At 44.2% G+C, this 27697-nt stretch overlaps 1 protein-coding gene across 1 annotated transcript in view; it reads right to left on the reverse strand.

Moving 5' to 3' along the window:
- The window catches only part of NET1 (neuroepithelial cell transforming 1), a 50461-nt gene extending 29365 nt beyond the window's left edge, over positions 1–21096 (reverse strand). Inside the window, exon 1 of the mRNA XM_072347500.1 lies at positions 20954–21096. Coding sequence (XP_072203601.1) covers positions 20954–21078 — 125 coding nt within the window. The 5' untranslated portion in view covers positions 21079–21096. The remainder of the gene's footprint in view (positions 1–20953) is intronic.
- Positions 21097–27697: the final 6601 nt, after the last annotated feature.

Below are 27697 nucleotides of genomic sequence, written 5' to 3' on the forward strand. Positions count from 1 at the left end.
TAGGTCATTGCTCAAAACATCGCATGATTAATTGAAAGAAGTGCAGAGTGGCTTTGATGTAATGTTTAGTTCCTGAAGACAGCAGAACAAAGCACTGTGTTGGTGCCAACAGTTGGATGTAGTTAATTGCTGTGTTTACAGCAAAATGTTGCAACAGGCCTGTTGTAGAGAGAACCGTAGAAATTACTGCTGTGTCACCCAAACGAAGACTAAATTTGGGTTCCGTCACTTCCTGAGTTTCTTGTAAAAGATTCTTCTTGATAGACCGTCTCTGCCATCATTTTCTTGTTTATGGCAGGATGATACGCAAGGAAAGAGGGCCCAGCCTCTTTCTTATCTCGTCGGGGCTCAAGAAAAGCAGAAAGAGTTAATTATAGTTGGCTAATACATTTCAAAGCGATGAAGAACTTTGGAGTTACAAAGAAGATTGCGTGAACAGACAAAAATAATTTTCTAGATGTAAAACGTTGCGGCAACACGTTGGCAAAGAAAACTTCTCCCAACCGAGGGCAGGGGAGGGGCAATAGTGTTGAGACTGTACAGAGAGAACAAATAATTCTGTTTTGGTGCCCTCTGTTTGCTTTGAGAAATGAATGTTCCAGGCTGCTTACCAGCAAGTGATGACACTGCGGTCTTGCCAACAGAAAATCTTTTCACTGCTAAAATCAAAGTTGCCATGCTGGTGGTCCATAAAGAGGTTAGTTATGAAACATTCTTAACCTGAAAAGAGTGCATGTATATTTATAATATTCTCAAGCTGGTCTGCAAACAGTTAGAAAAACAGGTACTTAAATGGAGGGAAACCAGGGAAGTCCTGAGCACAAAACCTGTTCGGCAACATAGCAGGGAAGGCAATGAGGCCCCAATAATCTTAATAGAGGAAGTTTGGGTGATTTAGTAGATAACATATTGATAAAAGCTACTGGGCAAGCTCAATTGTTTCCCATGAAACCAGGCTATGGAAACAGTCACTGTTCAACGCCCTCCTTGAATAAACATCAGGATCCTCTCACTAGTGTAGGCTGGGATGGATGCAGTTGTGGCAGTGAGCTAAAGTTGTCCTCAGGATTTAATTTCGAGGTTGACAATACCACTCAGAGCTTGCTAAAGTTTGAAGCTGAGGAGGATGAAATAAACAGCAGTGATACAAACGCCTCGTCTTAAATCAGTTTATCAACACGGAAATGTTTTTGTCAAACAGCTTGTAATGTGTGGGTTCTTAAAGCTCTTTTGCTTGCCTTATTCACATATAGGTTTTGCTTAAGTTTTTGAGGAAGAAGGGGGGGGAAAAATCATAAATTAGAGCTTGGTGTAAACAGAAATCCAAAAGATATCCACAAAAGGCGTGCTAGAATGGATTCCCATTATTCAGCCCAGAGGGCAAAGCACAGCAGAGCCACACTCATCAGATTAGGACAACTTCCCATTAATGGTTTTTGAAGCATTTTTCTCCCTTTTTTACTGTAAATCCACACAGCCTAGTCAGCATCATTTAACAATCTGCACTCTTTTTTGGCTTATTTTTGATGACTTATCCAGGAAACTGCAGCAATGCTTTGATTTGGCAGTTCTCTTCACTTTCTGAAGTTCCAAAATACATTCTTCAGACTGGGCAGCAGTTGTGTGTTTCCTTCCCCTCTGACTTCCAAACCATTTTTTTGGGGGGTAGGGGTGGGGGAGGTAATGTTTTCAGTGCAAGCTGTTCTTAAATATAAACCACTTGTGCCAGCTAAGGACTGAGATGGTGAATATTACGGCAACATGTTGCCCAAACAAGCAACATCATTTTGAATGGGTGAGCCCCATTTTGAACGACAAGCACGGAGTGCTCCACAAAGAGCCTTTTGAATTTTAATTTAAAGCTTTTCTGTAGGAAAAAGAAAAAAAAAAAAAAAAAAAAGAAGAAACAGCCTCTGGATCTCTAACTTAATGTCGTTAATATTTCCACTCCCGACAATATCCAGAGGCCTTGGCCAGTGTGAGAGGCCTCCCAAGCGCTATGCAAACAACTGCTGACTAAGGGCACTTACAGTAGAGTTTGTCACGGTTCCTTATCTTGAAAAGCTTAAGGGTGAAAGCCTTAATTGGAGAAAAACCTATTGACAGACATTTTAAATATCTAAAAGCAAGACAGAAGGACTCGGTGCTTCAATGGCTGAGAAGAAAATGGCGTGATGAACTCCGTGAGGAGTTCAAGTTTGCAGACTGCTTCTCCGTCATTAATGCTGCCTCATTAATGCTCTCACTGCACACAAAAGGAAGTGGGATACTTATAGCCGTAATTATATGGAGAGCAAAAGAATGACGGGTTGCTCTCTGGAAATGTGGTTTAGAAAAGCTGCAATAACTTTCTGGCAGCAGCAGCATCACACTTTGCAACGCGGGTGCAATTAGGAATTCTAGCAGGCTCAGCTTTCAAACAGCCAAGCCATGAAAACGCGGGGCAGTGGAGTTAAACAGCAATCAAAACCACTTCAACCCATCCACCACTTGGACAGGAGCAAGCAGTGCTACTGCTGAGCTGAGAACTTCTTGTACTTTTGCAGACGCTCTGGAATAGCCATTATTTTCTTCTTTTCTGTTGGAACAAGCCCTGCTTCGAAAGGAAGCGCCTTCAGACACTCTGGGAAGGTTTACACTGCACAAAGAACATTTAATTTTAAGTAGTTTTATGTAGTTCAGTGCAGACTGGACGGGAAGGCTGCTTTTCCATTTTAGAAGTGTCTGCTCCTCATGGGTACGAGTGGATTATGATAGCTATTTGTCTGAAGAAGCAATCTGCAGCAGCACCAAACGCGAGCAGATAAGCACCGAGGAGATTAGACACATACTGATATCCTTAAATAATCACACGTCTGACCTCTCCAGAGCTGCACACTAACAATCTCTCCACAGCCAACACAGCAACATCTAGTTCCATCTGAGGACTGAAATGATATCTTTGCACCACAGACTTCCCTTATGACCCAAGCATCTTCCTTCCAGTTTGCCTTCAGACTTCCCTCCCTGGCTGCATATCTGCTCCAGGTTAAAGTCAGCAAACATGGGAGCTCCTAGCAGTGTTGCTGAGGCTGGCAGCCAGACTTCTCTGCAAGAGAACAAGGAGGATATTTCAACAGCACATGGTCAGGTCTCTTCTCCCCAGCAGCCTCACCCCAACTGCTCAGATTACTTCAACGTTTATGCTCGGCACAGAGTGGCATTTTCAAAGGCTTCTGGTTGGATGACACACTGCAGCAACACGTCATGAAACGAAACAGAAAACAATAGTCTTTTGTGGTGATTATTTGTAAAAGCACCGTTGCTGCAATTGAGTTAACAAGGTGACTGAACAAACATTTGCACTGGACAAACTGAGAGGTAGCAAACATAAGCCTGGAGAGGAAAACCTTTGGTGCCTTGTGAGCTGGCATGCTGAGGCAACTCTCTGTGCCTGCACTATCAATCTTCAGCAGTTGTGGCCTAAGGTCACCTCTACACGTGCCCACCAACGTGCTGAGGTGATGGGAACACCTTGAGAGAACTTACATTGCCGAGGAAAGAAAGCCTGCATGCCTCTATTGTTCTTGCAGGGCACAGGAAGGAGATGGCATCTATACAGACATTGGTCTTAACACCTTCGTGGCTTCCAAACATGGCCATTCTCTCACCTTGCATTTGCCCTTGCTTCCATACATGCTTCGCTTTGGAAGATCAGCAAGAATTGGTTCTCTGCACAGTCTCATGGCAGAGCTGGCTCAACAAGCAGGTATTCTCATTTACAAGCATGTAACAGAAGATCGTGGCAACTATCCATTATTAGAAAGAGAAAACTGTATTTCTCTTTATCAGACCAAATGAAGGCTGCCAACAGAACAAAGGCCTCCTGATATGCTGCATGTAGTCATCCTGTCCACTTCACAGAGCTATTTGTACTCATTTCCAGAGATATGATGTAAATGTTGAAGCAGAGGGGGGGAGGAGGACTTTAGGGAGAAGCAGTGCAGCTGTTGACAAAATATTTTGCTTGTCAGCAGCCATGCAATTGCTCTCACTGCTGCAGGGTCATCTCTGGCAGAAGAGTGCAATGCATTCTCAGCCTTCGAGCCACCAGGTTTCATGCACCAGGCCCTTGTCACTCAGCTCTGTCGGCCCTGCACAGCTTCTCAGATGAATGATGGGCTGGAAGATAATCCTAACAATTAAAAAGCAGGAACAGAAATACAAGAGCACCGACCTCACATGCCAAACCTCGGCTCCCCTTTTCCTGCTGTGCATGCGGCTCATCCGTCAGCCCCCTGGCAGGCAGGCAGTTGTCCAGGCTCCCCTGTCAGTCCTGCAGGGAGGCTGACACCTCTGGCCAGGCATCTGAAGCTGCTTTGGCCATGCCCTGGAGGCGCCTCTCTTTCTGCTTGACTGTAAAGGAACCTTGGGTGAGGCTCAGATTTAAGCAGCCAGTTTTGGGGGGGGACCAAAGTTAAGTGAAATGAAAGGGAAAAGTTCCTAGCTGGAACTGAAATGCAATTGTCATTCAGTTACATAAAAGATTATCTACACTTTTTTTTTGCCTCAGTTATGTCCTAGATGTGCATACAACAACATCTTTAGGCAGGCTTTATCCTAAATAATTCCTATCCCCTCCAGCAGTTTTGGTCCCAGATTCAGTAGTGAATTGTGTACCAGAGAAGCTGCCACCACAACATGAAAGCAGGCTTCTCAGTAGAGCAGTGATAAACTTTGCATCACCAGGTGACAAAGTACAAAACCCACCATTAGTAAATGTTTAGGCGCCTGGACTGCATTCAAGGAGGAAAGAGAAAGGAAGCAAATGTTGTAAACAATACAATGTCTTACAGGAAAGCGTTGTCTCATAGAGACTGTACTTGAAAATACAGTGTTTTGTGTACCATGGTGAAGGCCACCATCTCTGAGTGCTTTATGAATTACTTACCCTTTCTGATTAATTTCACCTGACGTTTAATTCCCACAAACTACGCTCAGGGGCTCCAAATGAACATAATACTTCTTCAGCATCTCCAGGAAGGGAGAAAAAGGTTCCAAGTTCAGCTGAAATGAGTTGTACTTTAAACTGTTTCCATTGAATGCCACCCCCAGAGCCCCTTCCCCTCCAGTACCTATTTTGAATGCTCCCATGGGAGAGCAGTCAGGATAGAGGAATTCCAAGTGCCCAGAAGCCATGGGAGCAAGCTCTGCATCCTGCAGCCATGCCAGCTGAGGAAGGCTGTGTCCCTTCAAATCCAGATGGCTATTTTGAGTTCTTGTGGGAACCAAGCTTGATCCAATAAATACTACAAATCATCACCGAGAGAACTCTCGGGAAAACATATATTTCAATGTTAACAGGCAGAAATTTTTTCTCTTTATTAAAAGTCCTAAATAGCTCTGTGTTTTTTCTCCTTTATGCAAGCAGTTGTTACAGCCCTTGCTACGAAAGCAGTTATGCCAGTTGTAGGGCTGGAAAAACAACTTAACACAGCGTGACACGTTGCCATTAGCCAATGCATTCGCTATAGGTTCTCTGTGTGTCCTTGCAACCCGCAGGAATACAAGGTAATCTGAATGACAAGGTAGGCTTGTGCTCAGTGAGACAATTATCTGCTTAAGCTGCACACATGCATATAAAAAAGCTATGAAAGAACACTGCAATGCGGTTGTTTGCTTGTAGCAGCATTGCTTGTTTCTATTCCATAGGACTGTATTACAGTTCAGGACTCTTGTAAATTGAGGTGGGGGATTGATGGCAGCAGTGGAACTGCTATGTGTGTTTGAAGGAAGCCATCCTGCCTTCTGCTACAGTACCCATGTGGAGACTCATCAGCGCCAGAATAACATGTTTGTAATGATTAATGATTCACAACAAAAGCAAAGCCACAGGATGACTTTGGCTTGAGCTCATCAAACCTCAGGGGCAGTTCTCTAGAAGCTGTACTGCACAGGGGCAGGGCACATCCCTTTTCCTGCCTATTTCAGTGGAAAAGAGCCCTTTCCAGCCATGGGAACACCTCACACAAACAATTGACCTGGGGGAATTCTTATCAAAAGCTGTCAGAAATGCAAGGTCCACATAGGGGAAGATGAAACTATCTGGAAGGGGGTTGTAGCAAGATGAAGGTCGGTTCTTCTCCTGGGTAAATAGCAATAGAAAGAGGGGTGATGGGCTTCAGTGGGCATAGCAGGGATGGGCTGACAGTTGGACTTGATCTTAAAGGTCTTTCCCTATCTTAAAGGGAATCTTAAACTAGACCAAGCCTAGGAAGAGTTCAAGTCATCTACTTTAGCAGACATCAATAAAACTACTGGAGACTGGGACAGTGTGGGAGAAAGAAGCATTATAAATGCCAGTTCTGATCCTAATAGACCCTTAGTGCCCAGAGCAAGCACATCAGGTCGGAGGGACCCTTGGCCTGAATCAGCTCTTATGTTCTTAGGAAACTTTACCTCCTCCTCATCTTCAGCAGGGCTATAAAAAGATGCCCTGCATTGCTTTGGAGGCTAAAGGCGATTAGCACTTATCCTACACAAGGGAAAAAAGGAGGGAGGGCTAGATTTGGGCAGGCAGAGTAAGCCAGCAGCAGTCTAGGAACTTCATTTCCTAGACTACAAAAAAAAAGCCAGAGCTGTAGGAAAAACAGAAAAGGAGACAGGAGAAAAAATAATTGGAAAAGAGTGAGAACTGAGGAGCTGGGCAGGAAATGGCTGCAGGGTGGAGTTGTGTAATGTAATGTCTATACAATTTAAGGGTAAGTCTGTAAGAGAAACAGACCTCAGTAGGTGGGTGGTAAGGCAGCACCGAGTGACTTCATATTTTAAATATTTAAACATTATAAGGACTTGAAGGTGTACTTTGCTCTTACAAAAGAGATTGTTTAAAAGCTTTTACTTTTTGAGGGGACAACCCTTTTCATTCTTTTCTTACTAAATGCAAGAAAAAGTAAACACATTTAGCGTTGATATCCCAGGCAGCTCTGCGAGCCAGTAACAAATTAGCCCATGCTGAGTTGACATAGGCCAGTAACCACCCCTAGAGAATTTATTTTCTCAAGCAGGGTTTGCACTGTTCTATTAAATTAGTTTAAGTCACTTAAACCAGAGTACCTCTTGTGCTCAGGCAAGATACTTGTCTCCCTTCACAGACTACCTTTCTTCACAATGTTTTAACCTTCAGTAATCTTTTTCCCCCCAGTGGCTTCACTTCTCATGCAGCATATTTTGGAGTTGTCCTTTCCACGGGAGCTTCAATAGTAGGTTACAATTGAAACTGGTCCAGTGTCTGACCTAAGCTTGTAGGCAGAGCCCTGATGTTAAGATGACAACAGTGCTTCTCAGTCCTTCCACCCCCTATAGCCACTGAAATGTGTTTAGGAACATCTCATGATGCTTTGTACTGAGGCCTTCCAATCCCTTGTGCTGTTGGGAAAGCATTAGAGGAGCAAGTTCTATATGGTATCTTCCAGTTGATGAGCCTTCCTATTATCCACATCTAGCCCATTTAGCTCTGGTTGTGCTTAGATGGCAGTAGAGATCAGGTTGGATGGTTGTAGAGAACAGATTAGACCAGTCTAGAGCCCAAATTCCCTTGAAGGAAATGACAGCCACTGACATCATTTGGATATTTGACCATAAAGGCTTAGGAGGGAGAAGCCAATAAGGAACAGAGTAATGAAAGGCCTGCAAGGAGTGAAAGAGCTTGAAACTCAGACAAAGCAATAAAAGATAAAATGCAGTTACTACAGTAGATGAGGAATTGTTGCCTGCAGGGATAATTTTATGGAGGCTGGCAGGGAAAGTCTGCAGCTTGGGGGCCAAGGAAGACACATAAGCTGGCATAGTGAGAAGGGGAGAAGAGTTCAGACACAAGACTCTAATCTCTTTCCCCGGGAGAAGCATAAATACACCTGAAGTTTGTTTTCAAGTTTTAAACACAGTAGGAATGAAGTTTTAATAAAAGCATTGTAGCCGCTTGCAGCTACAACAGCAAACAAACAAACCACCCACACACCAAATAAATCTCATTGCAAGCGAAACAAAAAGCGCTTCACTAGAAAGAACATACAGGCTTTTAGAGAAGAGAAAGTCTGCTAGACGTCCACAGGAAACCCGCTATTAAAACTCACTCAGCACAAGCAGTGGTTATACACATTCAGGAGAACATTCTTGGACAGTTAGTACAAAGATTGCTGTGTCTCTTCTAAAGATTATCCCAAAGTCATTTTTTTTTACACAAAGAAAATGGGAGTTTGGTTCCAGAACAACCTCAAATCTGCCCCCTTATGTGAATGAATCAGTACTGCAGCAGCCTCAACACACGGAGACTACATAGTGCAGCAGGGTCCATGCAAGGGTATGAATACAAATCAAATCCCAATGTCCAAAAACAATGGGGAGTTATATTAGTCAGGTGAAATGATTCTATGAAATAACAAGCAGCAACGCAACACATCACATAGGTAAGCTGAGTTCCGAAAACAGAGTCTGATGCAACAATAAGGATTGCTGCACTGACAACGTTTCACATCTCAACACCTCACCCTTTGTAGAGAACACCTTCTTTCCTACCTGTTGGTGGAACACAAGTTAAAACAGTATCCCGTGACTGATAAAAACCCCCTACAGAGAAAGGGATGTGACACCAACAGCAGCTGGCAGTCTTGCAGGTGGGTGAGCCAGAGGCCAAGCTGTGTTGTGGTTGATTTTGCTGAATGTCAGCACTTCTGCACCAGCCTTGCTCTGTTAACTGCTCTTAGTTTTGAAGCTGAGCCTTCTGTGAAACAGCTGTAACAAAGTCAGCTGCTCAGACCCACTGCAATGCTTTTCAGAGATCGCTGTGTGAAGTGCAAAGTCCCTGGAAGTAATGCAAACGGCATTAGGGAAGGCCTATGAGTACAGGCCACTAATTAGTTAATGCTTCATAATACTCTGGGTGATATTTTCCAGCCAGTTCAAGGGACTTATGAACAAAACTGCCATTCAAAAACAACAAAAACCAAACCACTCACAGGAATTAAATCACTTCAGCTCACTGGAAGGCCTTGTTCCATCTAGAGATCTACACTGAGCCAAGCACTATAAGTGACTGTTCTCACTGATCAAGATACAGAAGCAGTTCAGTCTTAACGTCTTTATGCGTGCGGGGGTGGGGAAATCAGCTTAATTGTAACTTCATGCAATAAACTTTTGTGGTCTCTCTGATGCTGAAGAATAATGTATTCTGGGTTGTCAGAAATGAACCTGGAACCATCCTGACTGCTTTGCAAAAGGGCTTTTTAAGTGAAGATGCAGGTGATGAACACTCCCTGCCCTGCTGTGTGCCTCCTCCAGACCACCCACACACCCAGATTCATTCATTTGCTTTGGTTCCCCGCTCTCTTTTCTTCCCCACAAGTCATCTTGGAGCTCACAGAGCTTAAATGGTTTAGGAAAAGGACCTGGTCAGCAGACAGCATGTCATGAAAGAAGATTAATTGTGTGGGAAAGGGGAAAAAAAACCCTGTCATTCTGTAGTAGGTAAGAAATTATTTCCCTTCACCCTGGGTGGGGGAGCATTACACATTTAACTTGGTACAATGAAATTAATTCCAAATGTAGCCCAGCTGGTCGACTTACTGCAATATTAAACTCAAATATAAACCCTTAAGTTATACCTTGGGGTGAAACCGAAGGGAAAGCTGTTTCTCAATCCACAGGTGACATCTAGAGGAGGAGGATTTCATTGCATCCTCGGTGATGAAGTAAAAGCTCTGCCTGACCCAGCCCCAGCAGTTCTGGAGTCTCTAAGCTCACACTAGGAGATTCCTAGTATGTGCTGCAGCACACAAAGATAGTAGAGCAAGAAGAAAGCTTTTGCTGCACACCACGGGAAAACTGTATTGGATAGCAATCAGTGGGTTGCAAATGATGCTCTCTGATGTCTCTGGGATCAGAGCCCAGGATAGCCCAGATGCCCCCAGCAGTGGGTGAGCTGGTTTATGCCTTTCTCAGTGCAACTTGCCTCCATTGAACAGACTCAAAGACTCAACCTCTGCACACCCTTTTTCTTTGCAAACCATTTTCTCTCTCCAGACATTGTGAATGAACTGTTATGCCTCAGCCACGGAAGTGGAGATAAAAAGACATCGGAGGATCCAAGCATGAACCAGCTCCATAAGAAATCAGGCTACATCACTGCCTGTCCTTGGGACTCCTTGCTGAAACATGCAGGAAACCTGAGCCAAGGTTGTTGTTACTCCTACACATTAGGCAGGGCTGGCTCAGATTTGCAATTCTAATCACATTATTGGCTTTAGGCCTTTTTTGTTGTTGTCTGTTTTCTCCAGCTTCACCAAAACAACCGTTGGGAATAAAGGTGAGTAGCAAGCCATCCAAATAGAGCAGGGATTATGCTGGGAACAGAAAGTCTGTAGCTGTGGTCTTACACAGAAGACCTTACATCCCACTTTATGGGTGTAAATACCTCTTTTGGAGAACTTGTTGGGATGTACCGAGGGTCCTGGTCAGGGAATACAAATTACCTTGTACCACCTGGGAGCATCTATACATCTGACAGTCAGGTCTGATATCATCTGTGCCTTTTTTCCTCCCTGTTAAAAGGCTATTTATTGGGAAGGTCTCCATCCAGCTTTAATTTCTGGAAGGACTTCAAAGTTAACCCTAAATAAAATTGCCTGAGGAAAGCAAGACACCAGGAAGTCAAGTCCTGTGATCAAGCCTGCCTTCCTGTCCATTTGCAGGTAAAGTTGAAGGTTTGGTCAGGTAATTGCTTGCAATTATGTTAAACATTTAATGAGATACTTCCCCTCTCACCAGGATGTGGTAACCGTGGGACCACCAACCCCATGGCACTGTGGAGTTGAGCAGATTTTGTTGGCAGCCTGTAATTCTCTGCGGGAAAACTGTGGAATTATTTATACATCTCACAGAGGAGGAAGGAGATTCTGCAACTGAATCAAAGCTGCAAACGTTAAAGTGTTAAAAGAACAAGGTATGAATCTGGGCATGTGAATGCCACGTGCAACTGCAGCTGCTTTCCAGGGACTGCTGAGGTTTGCCCTGCAGAGTCTAAAAGCCAGAAGCAAAGAGGATGTGCAGCTAGGAGGGTAAACTTGATGATCATTTGAAATAATATTTGGAAGCAAGTCAGAAGCCATCTGTGTTCTCAGACTCACTGAGTATGTTAGTAGCGTGGTTTAGTTCAGAAGACCAGCATTACATGCCTCCCCACTGCATGAAGTATTTCCTAATCTGGAATATTTTATAGATACCTTTTAACACGGAGCTCTCATGTTTCTATCACAGAATGTTTTGGGTTGGGTGGGACATTTAAGCTCATCTAGTTCCAACCCCCTTGCTGTAGGCAGGGATACCTCCCTCAAGACCAGGTAATTCTGATTAGCAGATAAAAGAATCCCCAACTTCATCTCCATTTCAGGTTTCTAAAAAGTCCTTCAACTGCAGCAATAAAAGGGCACCAACTTCACCATTACGGATATCCTCACTCAGTAAGGACACACATTATGTAAGATACATTGAGGGAAATGGGCTTTTCCATCCCCTCTAACTGCTTTAAATCAGCATCATCAAGTGTTTCCTCCTCACTTATGTATTGTTTTTCAGGGAAATTTTCATACAGTTCCATTTCATACCGCAGTTCTTCCCAGGGCTGATCCATCTTTCACTATTGTGTTCCTTTCTGGGAAGAGATCTTCCTTCCACAAATTATTCACAGGGCTGCCTTATCGCTGCTTTCCTTTCTCAGGCGTTATGAAACCTTCCTTTAAGTTTCAGTGCTGCACGGCCCTGACACTCACCAGAAACCCCACACTTCCGCTGCTTCTTCGGAGCAAGAATGCAGTGATAGCAGATTGAAAGCTGCTACAGAAATGAAAGTAGAAAATATGTTGGTACATCTGACTGGAAAGGAAGAGAAGGGAGAAAAGGAAAAAAAATAATAAAAATAGAGATGACAACAAGCAACTTTAGCCAACTGATAGCAGAGGTAGAAAACAAGCATTTATGGTAGGGATTCATTTTTTCCAGTATCCAAAAAGGAAGTCCATACAAGTCAGCCAAGGTTATAGAATGGCCTGAGTTGGAAGGGACCTCAAGGATCACAAAGCTCCAACTCCCATCAAAGGCAGGGCCACCAACCTCCACATTTAATGCCAGCCCAGGCTGCCCATCCAACCTGTCCCTGAACACCTCCAGGGATGGATGGGACATCCTCAGCCTCTCCGTGCAGCTGTTCCAGCACCTCAACACTCTCTCTGTCAACAACTTCCCCTTGGTATCCAGCCTAAACCCTCACTCCTTCAACTTCAAACCACTTCCCCTTGTCCTGCTGGGATAGGCTGTCAGATCAAGTAGGACGGAATACACTGGATAAAGCAGAGTGGGCAAAATCCCACAGTAACTGATAATCAGTGAATTTACAAGGAATTTTGCCATCAGTTTCACTGAGATCATATTTTCATCTTTAAAAAAGGCTGAGACTTGAGAAGAAAAGTATGGCTGAAAAGCCAAATCGGTATTTCCAAAGCAGAATAAACAAGCAGTAAAGACAAGTTCTCAGTACAAGTAAGGTCCATATGAAATCAGATGTCTCTGTGTCCACCCAAATGTTTACAGTCTAAAGCTATCTTTTACCAACATGTACTTTCATTCCTATGTTCTCAAGTTGCTTGCCTACTGTCACAAGCAGCAACATCCTCTACTACTGCCAAAACAATATCAAGATGCATCTTCTGTAGTTCCCACCAGGGGACCTTGGCACATGTACGACATCTGCTTTGGCACTTCTGAAAAGTGGCCTCAGACGTTCGTTCACATCCTTCCACATGTAAACAGTTCCCAAAGTCCCAGCCCTCTGGAAGAAGAAACACTTCTTTTAATTCTACTGGGCTGGGTGCTACTATGAATAACTTTGGCAGAACCAATATCCCAGAAAACTGAAACCAAAAGCAATTAATGCAATAGAAACTGAAAGCCTTGACGTCTGCTGTGATGCCGGATGCGAGTACCAGCATTCATTTCGACAAGAATACTTCAACATGTGCTCAGCAATGACATTTGGAAGCTTGACCTGACAGTGAAAGCTGCAGATGTCCTACAAATACTCAGCAGCATCGACTTGTTCTTCTCTCATCAGATACATGAGCACTTCTTTAATCTGTACAAGCTTTTCCTCCTCTCTTCCTGGCTCTGTATTTTCTTGAGCCTTCACTTTCACATGGATACTGAGGTCCAGCCCTGCAGGGATCTGGCAGTGCTATGGCTCTCTGCCTCCTTGAGCTGCCTCACACTCCATTGTAGAATATCACACACTAAAGCCTATACACATAACAGACAATTTGTTAACAATTCTTCCTCTACTTGACATGCTCAGCACTCTATTAAACTCACTTAAATCCCATTTCCGTGGAGCAGCAGAAGAGTTGTAAGGCTGTTGGTTTTCCTCACTTCAGCAGTTTGCTTAACCATGCAAGCAGGAAGCACAGCCTATGGCCAACAGTGATCACTGTCTTCCCTAGGGATGTTCTAGGATGCATTTAACAGGCACACCAAGGACATAAGAATTGCCAGCTACCACCTGGAAACCCACATGCCATCATGTGAGAATGAATGATGGATGAATGGCAGCTGGTGGAATAGTCCAAGAGCAACAGCTTCAAGGCTTTTGAGTGAAGCTGGAGTAGTCAGCAAAGCAGCTGCACCTTGGGTCTGTGTTGGTTTCACAGGGAGAACCAAAGCACCATAGTGTTGGTCTGAAACAAAGTGTCCACATTCCCAGTTAGAGCTCAAGTTCTTACAATCCTTTCTTATCTGGTAGAGATGTAAGTAAAAGGACTCCTGCATTTCTGGAGTGGAAAAGATTAATAAAAGCCAGTTGTTTTTTTCCCCTTCACAGTAAGCTGTTCTTCAACCTATAAAATTTTCACATCTAAGCTCATAAGATCTCCGTGTTAACTGCATCATTCTCTGCACTTTCCAGCCCACTTTATAGGATTCCTCTTCTTCTATGGCACCACATACATTTGTCTTCTTTGAAAGGCTCCTCACAAGACATCCGCTGCTATCTTCAGATAAGCCTGTGCCTACCAGCACCACTCGAAAGGAAGGCTGCCAGCTTCCTCTTGTTCTCGATTAGCTGATATCTGCTACTTCCCAATATAGTCTGAGACTATCTGCTGCCCTCCAAGGCAACAGAGACAATAACCCACTCTTGAAATCCCACTGCCTGCCTTTACCTGTTGTCTCTTGCTCTGGATTTCAATACTTTAGGAAAGACCATCTTTACATACCGATATTGTAGCAGTGCTTTGCTTTGTTTCTTAACTACTGCAACTACTAACAAGTAAAAAAAACAGAAGAATGAGGTTGTCGTCTTCTTTCTTTGGGCTCACCCCAACCTTTGCCTGCACTTTAGCCAGAAGCAAGAGCAGCCAGAAGGGACATTTAGAATTAAGAACATTTCTTTTTGATGAAAAAAGTACCTTCAGCACGTGGAAAAAAGATTATTTCACTGAGTGCCAAGGCACTGATAGGATCTTCCTTATCATCAAAGGGCTATGTTTACAGAAGAGATGTTAGTCTTATCTTTTGACTGTAGGACTAAAGTTGTCTGGGCTGCAAAAAATCTCTCCTCCTCACCCACTGTGATTTACTTATCTGATGGGAGCATCCTGGAAGGCATCTGCGACAAGCTTGCCCTGAAAATATTAATTGCAGCAGTAATAGCTTGGATTAAGCAAATGAATGTTGAGGATAATCATTTGTGAGTGAAGATAATTACTTGGTAAGTGTAGTGTGACTTCTGTTTTACAAGACAATAACGAGTCAGGCAATCGTCAGCACATAGTAATTAGGAGACTGGTGTTAATTCACAATCAGTGTTCAGATAAAGGGAAGCTGAGAGTGCTAGAAGCTACCCGAGGTTTTAATAACTTGCATTTGCCACATATTTTGGCAAAGCACAAGTGTCGTGCTTTAGGAAAAAAAGCTGTTTTGAATGATTTCACAAGTTTTTTCCTTATTCTCTCTGCTCCCATGTCATCTCCCCTATGACAAACCTCATCTCTAGCATCTCCATGCACTGAGGTGCACAGGGAGCACACATATGAAGCAAGTGCTCCACAGGTGCTATCAGCATTTCCTAGATATTTGCACAGAGGCCACTGAAAGCACATGCAGTGCTTGTTATATTCATTCTGTCTGTGCTTTAATACACTTAGAATGGCCTAACAAAAAGGCACAGGTTTACAGGACTGTGACCAGTTGGGTATATGCTCACACCTTCTTTGCTCCTTGCAGAAGAACACCAGTATTCTTGCATCATCAGGTGTTAATTGGTGTCCAGCAGGATCAGGATTTCAACCCAATTTGCTACAGGAACAACATACAGATCTTATTAAACCTTCAGACACTCAGTACCCTGAGTTGAAAACTATTAAAAGCTAATATGTTTCACTGAGAATGAATTTATACAGGGCAAAAATACAGTGCCACAATGTTATCACTTGAAAATCCAAAGGCCCAGTTCTAGAGATACTTTGTTCCTAGCCCTCTCCCAGCTGTTGAAAAGTAGAGTTCCTGTTGCAAATGAAAACTGAACAAAAGTAACAAAGTAAACAATAGTGAAGTCTTAAGCTTTTAAACAGATGAAACCCTGGTTGATTTCTGTTTACTACTGCCCAAGTGCAGCATCTAGCATCTCCTGTAAGGCCTGTGGAAGCACAACTGACCCAAGAGACTGCATGTTTGCATACCAAGCCCTGAACGCATTGAAACCCAGACACTCAGAGTCTGCTTTGGAATAAAGCAGTGGTAATATGAGAGCCTCTAGACGTTTTCTGAAGCTTCCAATTATGTTCAAGTGATGCATTTTAATCGCTGTCTTCTTCAGTAAAGTAAAAGTTTCCATTTGTGCTAACTTTGATGTGATAATAGGAAAGAAAAGTGTATGCTTGCACTCTGCATTATTATTTTACCAGTCCAAAAAGTCTGATGGAATATAGGCTTTAATCACAACAGAGATCAAGAGCAAACAAACATTCATTTCAGAGAAGCCATAATTAGAAAGAAGAAAGGAAAGAGGTATCACCATCAAAACACTTGGCATTAGGTCATAAGCCAACAAACAACTGACGTTAAATAGGCTAAATGTGTAGTGAATAAACACAAGCCAATTGGAGACTTTACTGCAAACTGTGCAGAATAAACAGATGATCACAGATTTTTAAAAGACTTTTTATTATTCAGAAAATATCCACCTCAGATGCCTCTATAAAATCCATCTGAGTTGTCAACCAGCTTCTTTGCTCCTATCTCAGCAATGAAATCTCTCTACAAAGCTCCCACAGCAGCTGCAGCAAAGGCTCTTGCTTTGTGTGACTCTAGGCTGACACCAAAAAAAATGCATCCTCACAGTCAGAACCCTACAAGAAGAGTTCAGCAACCCCATGGCCATAGGGAAAGGTGGTTTGGTCAGCAATCACATGTTTTTTGGTGTGTTGATTCAATAGAAAAACCAGTTCACCCTGCAGACACAGTGAGTGAGATTGCAGCAAGGCAAGCAGCAGCAACAGAGTTGTTTTGGGGAACACAGGTCCCCATCCATCCCCCTTTGGTGGTGGTTGGGGGATGGGGTCACTGTTGAACCACCCATGAGATAACACACATGGATGCTGTCAGTCTCCAACACCTGCTGCTCTGCCAGTCCCATCCACTCACCACACTGCCAGCAGCTGTCTGCCCTTGCTTTCTCAATCCAACAGTGGCCAGCCTGCTTCAGACCTCAAAGGCTTAATGTGACACGCAGCTTGACAACTGAGCAGCTTTTCCATCTTCCACACTAAATGTGATCTATATAAAAAACACTCATTTCTTTAATCCTTCTAAAGTCAGTAGGATAACTGGGATTAATCCCATTTGAATAACCACTGAGAACTGATGGTTACAACTAAAACGTTTAAAAGTACACGAATATGCATCTTATCCCTTCCCACTGCAGAGCCTGACTCAAGTGGCACGTCCCTGTTTTAATACTGAGACCTCAAAAGCTGAGCAAGGATCAACAGATCACAGAACCACATTTGATCACAGGATCAGCTGCAAATAACAGTGACTCTGTACTACCAAAACACGAGACACAGATGCTAGAGCAGGGAAGTGTGAGTTAGGGCTGAAATTAGATGATGTGACAGCCTACCTCTGTCCTCAGCAGCTCAGCACAGAAGTATTTCAACCCTGCACAATCCACTCTGGCTGCTTTTGTAATATGAAAGCTACAGACTGTTTCTAGATACCAGAACAGTAAGAATCTGGACAAAGATAAGAACATTTTGCTAACTCCAGGCTTGCCTGGGGTTGGAGTGTACCTGTCTCCTCCTTCCTGCAGGGTGCTGAGCCATCGATCTTGCAGCTTGGCAGAAGAGATTTGAAAGATGCAAACTGGGGTCAGATAGTGTGTCTGGGGCAGAACACTCGCTGTTTTATCTGTGTTACCTCAGAAGAGATCATGTACCCCTGAGCTGTCAGCTTCACCTGGATTCACCTCAACATGAGATAAATGATGAAGTTAGGAACAGGATTACAGAGCAAACAAAAATCCAAACAAGATATCTTTTATCCATCCCAGAAGCTTTTTTGCAGTTTCTTTGCCACTCAGCTGTCAGAGCCAAGGACACAAAGTTCATAGAAACACTCCCCTACCACTGCACTCTGATTCAGGTCTGAAACCAGCTGGCAATAGAGCAAAAAAAATCTTCTTGGTAAGTGTATTCCTCTCTCCCACCTTAGCACTGCTCTGGCCACATTATCTTCCTCTCCCTCTGTTCAACAGTAAAATCACCTGCCCTGCTCATACCTTACATCCAGTTCACATGATCATGGAAAAAACTACTGCACTGTTGTGGTTGGATTAGATGATGTACAGTTGGACTACACGATCTTACTGGTCTTTTCTAACTTTGATGATTCTATTGCTGAAGGAGGGAAAGACCTAAAGGGAAAATATGTTAGAGCAGTCCCCAGATCAGAGCTCTCCTGTGAAATACTCACGACCAAGTGAAGCCATTATCTATCATGCTAACAACTGTCTCTTCCCTTTTAAAACACAGCTGTGGGATTACACAAAGGGCTGATTACAAATACTCCATCTAAAAGGAATCCCTTCACACCACCCCGGTCACAAACACTTCTGTTGAAAGCATCAAGTTTTGTTTCCAGAAGATGGTGATGAGATGCTAGAACAGGTTGCCCAGAAAGGCTGCAGATGCCCCATCCCTGGAAGCATTGAGCCAGGATGAACAGGACTCTGGACAGCCTGATTTAGTACTCGAACTATCAGTTGACAACCCTTGCCTGTGGCAGTGGAGTTGGAACTTCATGGTCCTTGAGGTCCCTTCCAACCCAAGCAGTTCTATGATAAACCTCAGCAGGTTTGAGACTGCTTGTGAACGTCACATCCATGACGGTCTAAGGGTAGAAAAGCAAAGCAGTGTGTGCAAGGGGACACATCTAATAAAGGCTATTACCTCGCCCTCAAACGCTGCTCAATGTATTTCACGCATTCATAAACTTTCAACGAGAGGCCCCAGGCCTGCAACTGGAGCTCTAGTTTTGCTTGGAGAGATATTTGACTAAAATCAGCCTGGTGGGCAGAGGACTCCTCCTCCAGGGTCGGGTTACAGGGCTGGAGACAAAAGGCATTTTCATGCATGCATGCACAAGTGTTAAAGCAAATCAATAAAGGATGGAGGTAGCCAAGGTCAGACTGGTTGAAAGCTTTAGAGTTGAACCCTGTAGCAGGAGCGCTCAAGACATAAGACATAACCTTGGCTAAGCTGTAAGCAAAAATAAAGTAGAAAAAACAAACCTACTTCCAGATGCTTTTTTTTTTTGCTCTCTCTTCATTTTCCACTTCACCACAGCTGAAGGGATTAAGCATCTTAATTTAAATGATGTTACTTGTGTTCTGCAGCAAGGTGGCTGGATGAGGAGCTATGAGATATGGTTTAGTAGCTTAGAGGTAGTAATGGTGATAGGAGGATGGTTGGACTAGATAATCTTGTCGGGCCTTTCCAACCTTGTGATTCTACGATTCTCTCCATTAGTAGGGTAGCAAAACCACAGCAAACAGGTCAAGAGATGATTTGCAAGCCAGCAGCTTTATGGATTGTTCTACATCCAATGACAATGCTCTAGGTGCAGAGCCAGCAACATCTTGCCTATGAGCCTCAAGATGAAGACTTAATACATATTTTCATATACACTCCTTTCCCAGTTTCTCCACAGTTTCTCTGAGTCTCTCCACACAGACAATCCTCACAAAGGAACGTGTGACCATCCCAAAACCAGAGGCAGCCAGTGTGTTTCCATCACCTCGCCAACACACTGAAGCCTCCAATTACTCTACTTTTTTCAAGTGTTGCAATTACAAGCTACATTTTGATCATCAAGACAATACTGCAGCATGTTTCTATGAAAATGTGTATTTTAAGGCTCGTTGAAACATTCCACCTTATGAAACACTCAACAGTTACAAAGCCAGCCATTCTCAAAACCAACATTGTAACACCACCGTTCACTTTGGCTTTCATTTAAATCACAGAGCACACCCACACAGCTTGCAAAGGATTTCAACACAGGGGTTATGACATCTCAGGGCTCAGACAGGACTGAAGGAAAAGCAGTTTTTCCTCACCACTCCAATCAGTGTGAAAAAGACAGGTAGGGTTACAAAGAACTACAGTCCTGCAGTGGGCACAAAGAACCAGAGCAGTGAGGAAAAGATCCAGATCACAGGTCCGCAGCCCATGAACCTGTATCTATCCGAACACAAATCTGCTTTCTACACCACCTGCAAAGTTAAAGGAGTCATTTCCTGACCCTAAGGGCAATATAAATACAAACCGGTGCTGATCAAACTGGGTTTGTCCTGATAAAAAGTCAACAGGAGTTGAGTCACTCGGGTCAACTACTGCCAATAGACACATCCAGGTATCAGGATCAACACAGATAAGATCATCCACGGGTTAACTTAAGACATAACGTCTTGTTTCACAGGGTTGTCTTGAGAAAGGTCACAAAATAGCACATCAAAAGCACATCAAAATAACAGTAATAGATGGCACGCAGAGGGATTTAAAAATGAGAGTAAAAGCCAGGGCTGACACTGGATCTCTTCCATGCTTAACAGACAGAGCTGATCTAGTGTTATGACTGGAGGAGATCCTGGAAGCTTGGCTGAGCCCTCCAAGGGGGCTGGTGATGGCCAAGGGAGATTGACCCCAGCCCAATCCTCCCCACAAAGCAATCCCAAAGTCTGTATTTAACTACACCTGCTACACCCGGCCAGAACCCTGTAGAAATAAGAACCTGTAATGGGTGACAAAGAGGTCCAGGGGAGCAGTGTGACAACAGACAGGGGAAAGAGAAATCCCATCTTGCTTCTCCAAGCCAAATAGGGACTGCAAGCATCCCACAAAAGAAGGTAGAGAATAACATTTGCACAGAAACCGCTGGGCAGTTGGGAGACCTGAAATGGGACCAAATATCCCTTTTACAGGACAGAAACAGGCAGGAAAACATGCGATAGCCTGAGAAATGCCCCCTCCCGTATACATTTTGTAGCATACAATAGAAACACTGGGGCACCCTATGCCCAATTAAAGGACACTCAGGAACCACGGACACATCCACCTTATAAGGTGGGGAAGCGTGGAGCAATGCGGGGGGGAGAAGTGCCTGTGAGGGGTCCTGTAAAGCCATTAGAAGGGAACTTCCCCGTTAGATAGAAGGGTGAAGGGCCCCTTTAACGAAACAAGGAGGTTTAAAGCACCCTGAAGGCTGAGGAAACGTCCCCTTTATATGACAGGAAGAAGGGAAGAGATCCACACCCCAGGGAGAACCACAGGCCGCAGCCCCTGACAGAAGGATGGGGAGGGATGGCGGCTCCTACCGGCTGCAGGACGCGGCCCCACCGGGGGTGCTGTCCGCCGGGGGCGAGCGGCTGGCGCTGGTTCCAGCACTAACCCTACTTCTTCTCCGCCGAGGGGGCTTCTGACCCACGGGCTCGGCTTCCATGATGAAGAGTCAGAACGGGAGGAAAGGGGGGGGTTGGGAACCGGACGACACCTCACCGCTTCCGCTCGGCGGAAAATGGCGGCGGCGAAAACAGCGGCGGCGGCGAACCGGCGGTTTGAAAATGGCGGCGGTGGAGGCGGCAGCCAATCAGAGCGGGAGGGTGGGGTGAGTTGCTAGGAGACGGGGGGGCGGGACGAGAGAGGAGGGGAGGTGAGAGGAGTTGTTTGGTGGGGGGAGGATTGTCGCCGCCGTTGAGCACAGCGCCCCCTTGTATCTTGCGTTGCATCGGCAGGCTTGGAGGACTTAGGAAAGGGGAAACTGAGGCACGGAAGCCATTCCTCCTCCAACCCCTCCGTCTTCCTTCCATTCTCATCTTTTCTCCTCAGAAAACTCAGAGCCAACACCTCACGGCCTCGAAGAGGGTAGCAGTGTCAACCCCAAGGCCTGAAATCACCTGATGAATAGAGGAAAAACACGTATCCCTCTTGAAGCTTGAAAATACCTCTAAGAAATGGGCTGAAATATTAAAAATACACCTCGGAAATAGGCTCGTGTGTTAAAAATATACCTCAGACTGCCTCAAAATGCACACAGAAGTGGTTTAAATGTGGGATGTACCCCAGCGTGGGTGAGATCCTACAGGCCGCAGCCTTATGGTGAACAGCCTGCAGTGTCCCAGCGTGAAGCTGATGCGTAAACTGCTTTAAATGGGGTCTTAAATTGTGATGGTAATGGAGAAAAGCAGATGTCTTGGCTACAGACCCCCACAGATTCTGCCTTGGGAAAGCTATCATGCACCTGCGAGCTCCCACCAGCCCCAATTTGACTTAACAAGTGGTGTTTTGAGCTAGGTGCTTGAATGGGAAAGTGTGTCATTTTTCCTCCATTTTCAGCCCTTCCCCTCTGTCAAAAGTGGCTGTTAATAGGGAGGCAGAATCTGGAGTAGCAACCCCAAAGGGTCCCCGAAAGAGACAGAGAGGTAATGGTTTATCTTCGCTTAGAAACTGGAATGATCTCCTTTGGAATGTCTTTGGACCAAAAAGTTTTGGCCAAGAAATCTCCCTTTAACAATGCTGGCACCCCATAATACTGTGCTGGAACCACCTTTTGCAGTTTATCATCTTCATTCCAGGTGCAGGTCAGTCTCAACTTCTGTGCAGCTGTTAGACGAAATGCTTTGAAACCCATTAAAAAGCCCACGTACGTGCCAGGTATTGGCTGTTTTTTTAAGTCAGGAATCAGAAATGGATTCTTCAGGAGTACTAAAACACAAACTTTTGAAGTGGGATCTGCAACTCGATTCAGAAGTCGATACCCCCTGCTTTAAGCTGAACAGAGCAGCCTGCCAAAGGGTTAAACATAACCATATGCAAGGCAAAGGTTCGAAGGCTTTAGAAAGAGACTCTACTTCTATTTTGAAATGTACAAGTGGGAAGGGAGGAAGAGTGAGCACATGCAATGCACCAGGCTTAAGAGTATGCCAGAGCAGTCGGACTCAGCACTGATATACCATGCCAAAGCGAAATGAATTAGTGGTGCTTATTCTATTCTAGTACAGATTTAACATAACAAAACTCTGAAGTTTCTTTAGTTGTCCAAGCCTAAACAGCTTAGCAAATTTTCTTGCCCTGCTCAGTATTTCTTTTACGCTGGCTTATAATCACTGGTAAGCATCCATCTGCACCAGACCAGCTCTTTCATTTCTTCACAGTCCTCCAAAGCTCTGTCTCCTACCCCAGGGACCTTTTTCTCCTCAGCTGAGTCCTGGTTTCTAGCTTGGAAAAGCTCTTTCAGAACCTCCTGATTTTTGCATTCTGCTGTGGCCTCAGCCACATCCATCCATCCTCCCCCCCAGCACAGCAGGCAGCAAGCCATGGGCTTGTCAAATGATTTTTCCATCTGGTTGGAGAACTTGGAACAGACATTTGTGATCTGAAAGGTACTCGGGGCATAATTCTGCTAAACCCATAGGTGTGGAGGTCATGAGTGCAAGGCATATCCAAAGATGGGGTCACCAGGCAGAGTCAATGCTCGCTTGGTGAAATCAAGGACAATATGGGGAGAACACCCATGGCAGGGAGGTTGGAATTTGATGATCTATCAGGTCCCTCCCAACCTAATGCATTCTATGATACTATGACACATCATTTCATAGTACCATCATCAGGTACAGGTGAGATGCTGAGTATGCAGGTTGCGGTTGAGATGGCTTTATTGCCCCTTGAGTCCTCCAGGGTAAGGTGGAAGGTTGGTGTGGAGCTTTATGTGGAAGGTGACAGGTTTTCCCATCTTCCAGGACAATTATAGAACTACAGATTGAATCTGAATGACCAGAGCTTGGAATTTTAATAAACATAAGTGGATTTAGGATATTGCATAATTATATTAACTCAAGGCTCATTAAGCTCAGTGCAGGTTGGTACATCAACTCCTGTCTTGGCTGTCAAGAGATCAGGACAGAATCTCTGCCTCCCTGCAGGTGACATCCTGGCTTTATAGCCACATCCCTCATAGTGTCTGAGGCATTTTCTATCATTGAGGGTTGACTAAGGCAGCTTTGCATGTCAAAGACAAATTAGGGTTGAAGATTATGCTCACACAGGGTCTCATGAGTGGAGCAGAAATAGAACTACTTACCGAACACACCTCTCAGGGGCTTGCTTAAGGGGGTGATGAGAGTCCCATGAGTGCTACAGTACCTACTTGCTAGCAAGTACTGCTGGGTTGCAAAACTGTTGCACTGCATTTCCAGAATGCTCCTGTGATGCTCCATGAGAAGATTTAATTTTGATCTTTACTCTGCGCTTCGTCTTCAGGGTCATGTTTTGCTCAAAGGAGGGCTTTTGCTTGCTGGGCTTTCTCCTCCCTGCTCTCAGCAAGGAGTAAGAGGGACTACACCAATCTAAATGGATAGCCTGTCTCGTTTTGGAAAGACTTTTTGGATTAAGCAGGGAATTAGTGGTCCATTGATTAAGGACTTGTGGTTCTCAAACAAGAAAATTTAATTTAATGAAGATTAAAGCATGCTTCATTGGCAGCAGTCTTTTTCGGGATTCTAAGCATTGAGTTATTCTTTGGAATTTTATACACTTGGCAGCATTGCTCATTTAAGAACTTAGACTACTTTGAGAGCAGTCATCTTGAGGATTTGAAGCAGCTTAGACATTTATGATGCAATAAAACCCTAGGCCATAAATTGCTCGTGATTAAGGTGTGTGTCACCATCAGTATTTAGAGACATTAAAAAAATAAATGTATTTTAATCTTGAAAAACCTAGAAAATAAATGCCATGACACTACAGGAAAATCGCCCTCACGTTCCAGATAGTCAGCAAGCATAAAGATAAATAGCACATGTAGTTCACAGTCACAACAGGAACTCTGCCAAGTGACACAGTCAATGTGTGAAAGCTCTTCCATAAGGCTTAGGAGATATCCTAGCTGCTGCTGTAAGCCTCGAGTGATGTGTTTCCCAACTGTCGCACACCGTGCAGAATTAATTCCTTTTAGAATATAAAATTAAGTAAATTAATATGGATAGTCCCAAACACTCTGCTCTCTCATTCTCATTTTCTATAGGCATCATAGTTGGGCCTCGTTTATGCATTGCCTCATCCTATGAGCTAGCCAATGTGAAAAAAAACAACAAACCAGTTCTAATAACAATGCAGCCCTTGCGTGTGTTTTTACAATGCATTCCATCTCTCAGAAAATAAAGAAAAAAAAAATGTTTTGCTTTTACATCTCAAAACCAGTTGTTTACATGGGCTCAATGACAGCATTTATTATTGTTGGAGATTTAGGACCATTAGAAAAGCCCCGCGAACTGCAAGTCATCAGAAATGTCAATCATGTGTTGGCTTCGTCTGCAGCAATGGGAGAGATTCTTGCTCAAAACTTTGCACAGCAGAAGAGCAGGTCTTTAACTGCAGTGTTACGATGCCCTTTGGACGCTGTTGTGGATTTATTTTCAACACCAGCCAACCAATCCTTTTCCCACAAAAGTGGAGATGCTTCCAGAAACGAGATTTCACACCACCAAGAACAGTGGAATCATAGAAGATCCCAAGTTGGAAGGAACTCATAAGGATGATCAAGTCCAACTATGGACAATCAAATGTGTCTACATGTCTACACAACATTCAGAATAATCTCAATTATTCAAATTAATGGTGAAACTCTATTCTTCCAAATCTCTTGATGCAAAGCTTCAGTTTTCCATCCCACTAAAGGCAGTGTTGCTAGCTCCCTAAATTGAGCACAAAGGGAAGAATGAATGCTGAGTTCTTAGATGGCTTGTGAGCTTTCCTTGATCGTGGAGTTGAACTCAATGATCCTTATGGTTCCCTTTCAACTCAGGATATGCTAGGATTCTTTGATTTTCTACCTCTTACATTCCTGTGGGAAGTCAAGGTATCTCCCAGATGACTCTCAGTGAGGGAAGTGCTCAAGAAAAGGCACTGAGGGACATGGTATAGTGGGCATGGTGGGGATGGGTTGATGGTTGGATTAAATGATCTTAGTGGTCTTTTCCAACTTTAATGATTCTATTAGGGTCAGCGAAGAACTGAATCAATGCTGAATTGGGGCAGTTTCACAGTATTAGCAGTAACATCCTCGTGAACAATAAGGAATCTGGGTCAGGTCTTCATTTGTGTTAAACCAAAAGCTTGGAAGACTGGCAGTTGGGTCAGCCATTAAGGTGGCTGAGAGCTGCTAGGATACCCTCCAGAACCAGATAAAGTCACATAATTGGCAGGGGAAAAGACACAAGCTTTCATCAAGGAATGTGCACGTGCTCTTGCATCTTGGATTAGATGGTTTCAGCTTTACAGCCAGGGGAACGCAGGAAGTTGGTTACTTGGAGTCCTGCAGAACAAATTGAAAGTAAAAGTGCCCATGAGCTGATGCTAATGTTGGACAACACTCAAGGGCACGAGGAGAAATGATAGCAGGGGAATGCATTGAAGGTTGGGGAGTACGTGGAAACCACACATGGTTCAGAAAGTCCCCGAGCTGAATTAAAATCAGCAGGGAGACTATGGGGGATGTTATATGCATTTTCCATGCCCTCTGTACATCTCTAAGCAGTTGCTCATGGGTATGGCTTGGAGCAGGGCACTGAGAGGAAGACCTTTGTCTCTCTGAAACTCATTAAAGATTAGAAGTCCATCTTTGTCCAATTTACTTTAGAAGAATGTTTTTCCTTGAAGCGTTTGCCTTGTTACTTTTAATGCAGTTAAAGGAAGGAAATAAAAAATAACCCTTTGCAACTAGAGAATAAATAAGAATATATTCTTGCTACAGCCCAACTCCACCACAAAGAAGTCCCTACCCCACAGCTGGTTGCTATCTGCTTTAGGGAATGAAGAAGAGAAGCACAGCTGTGCAGACACAAATAGAGGGTGCTTTCTCCACCCTGGGTTATGGGAATAGCTCTGAGGCAGAGCTGGTTGGGGGAATTCTGCTGGAAGCATGCTCTGCTGAAATATGCAGTTCCACTCCAATTGAGCCGTCTCACAGAATGGGGATGGGTCTGCCAGGGTTTTATTTGGAAAGAAAAATGAGGGGATGGGGAGGGGAGAACCTGGAACGTCAAAACAACCCGTCGTGATAGCTCTGAAATGAAGGTTTTTCAGTTTTAACCACTTTTTTACTGTACGTTTTTGCATTACAATAGAGAATGCTGAGATTTCCTACTGATAACTGAATGCTTTTCTTGACAGTTTGTTTTTGTAGTAGCAGGTATTCCTTTTTTAAAGGTATATCTGAAGGGATCCCCTTGCATCCAATTTGCTCTTTCTGCCTTGCGTTGCAAGGATGTGTTTGCAGATGGTGTTGGCCAGAGCTAAATCGTGTGTTGATGGGAAGGGTAGGATATCATGCAAGCAAAGGAAGTGGAGTTGTATCTCTCAAGCTGAAAAGCAAGGAAGCAGCAGTATAAAATCAAACAGTGCGTGAACAGAGGCACACACAGTCAAATGCTAGAGATATCCGGGCTAACGCTTGGATAAATCATCTCTGCTTATCAGTAACAGATGCCTGAGCTGAGGTTGGGGCCTCACTGTGTGATAGATAAAGGACAACCGCTATCAGGAGCAGCACTTCAGCTTCAGCCCTGGCAAACCTAAAATAGGGTAACTGTGGCTTGAGGCCTTTTTTAAAGCCTGGAGGGAGAAGCACAGTATCCTGTGGCTAGGTGGCCCAGCAGTAGATGGGAGCCATTCGGGAGGCTCTTCATTTGTTCACCGGATTTGGTGCTAAAAGACCACGTAATAAAATTTGCACGGCCACCAAAACTCCTCAAGGTCTCAAATGTCTCCTGAGATGTGCCAGCCAGCCACTGGCTGAGCTTTGTGAACTACTGGTGTAGGGTGAGTTCCTTCCCTATTGGAAGCTTGGTATCTTGGTATACTGGTATCTGGTGGTCATGGTTTTAGTGTCTTTATGTCTCTGGATGACAATGGAGAAAGACAGAGAGCTGCTGGAGAATGGGATCTAGCAGTTCAGGCTAATGGAAAGGACGGAGACCTTTAGGACTATTGTTCTGAATAGTTTCAACCAGCCCTAAATTCACTTAAAGAGACAACAGCCGCCTTCAGAGGGATGAGGGTGTGGA

Source organism: Excalfactoria chinensis, chromosome 1 (genome assembly GCF_039878825.1).
Source record: "Excalfactoria chinensis isolate bCotChi1 chromosome 1, bCotChi1.hap2, whole genome shotgun sequence".
In the NCBI taxonomy this organism is placed as follows: domain Eukaryota; kingdom Metazoa; phylum Chordata; class Aves; order Galliformes; family Phasianidae; genus Excalfactoria; species Excalfactoria chinensis.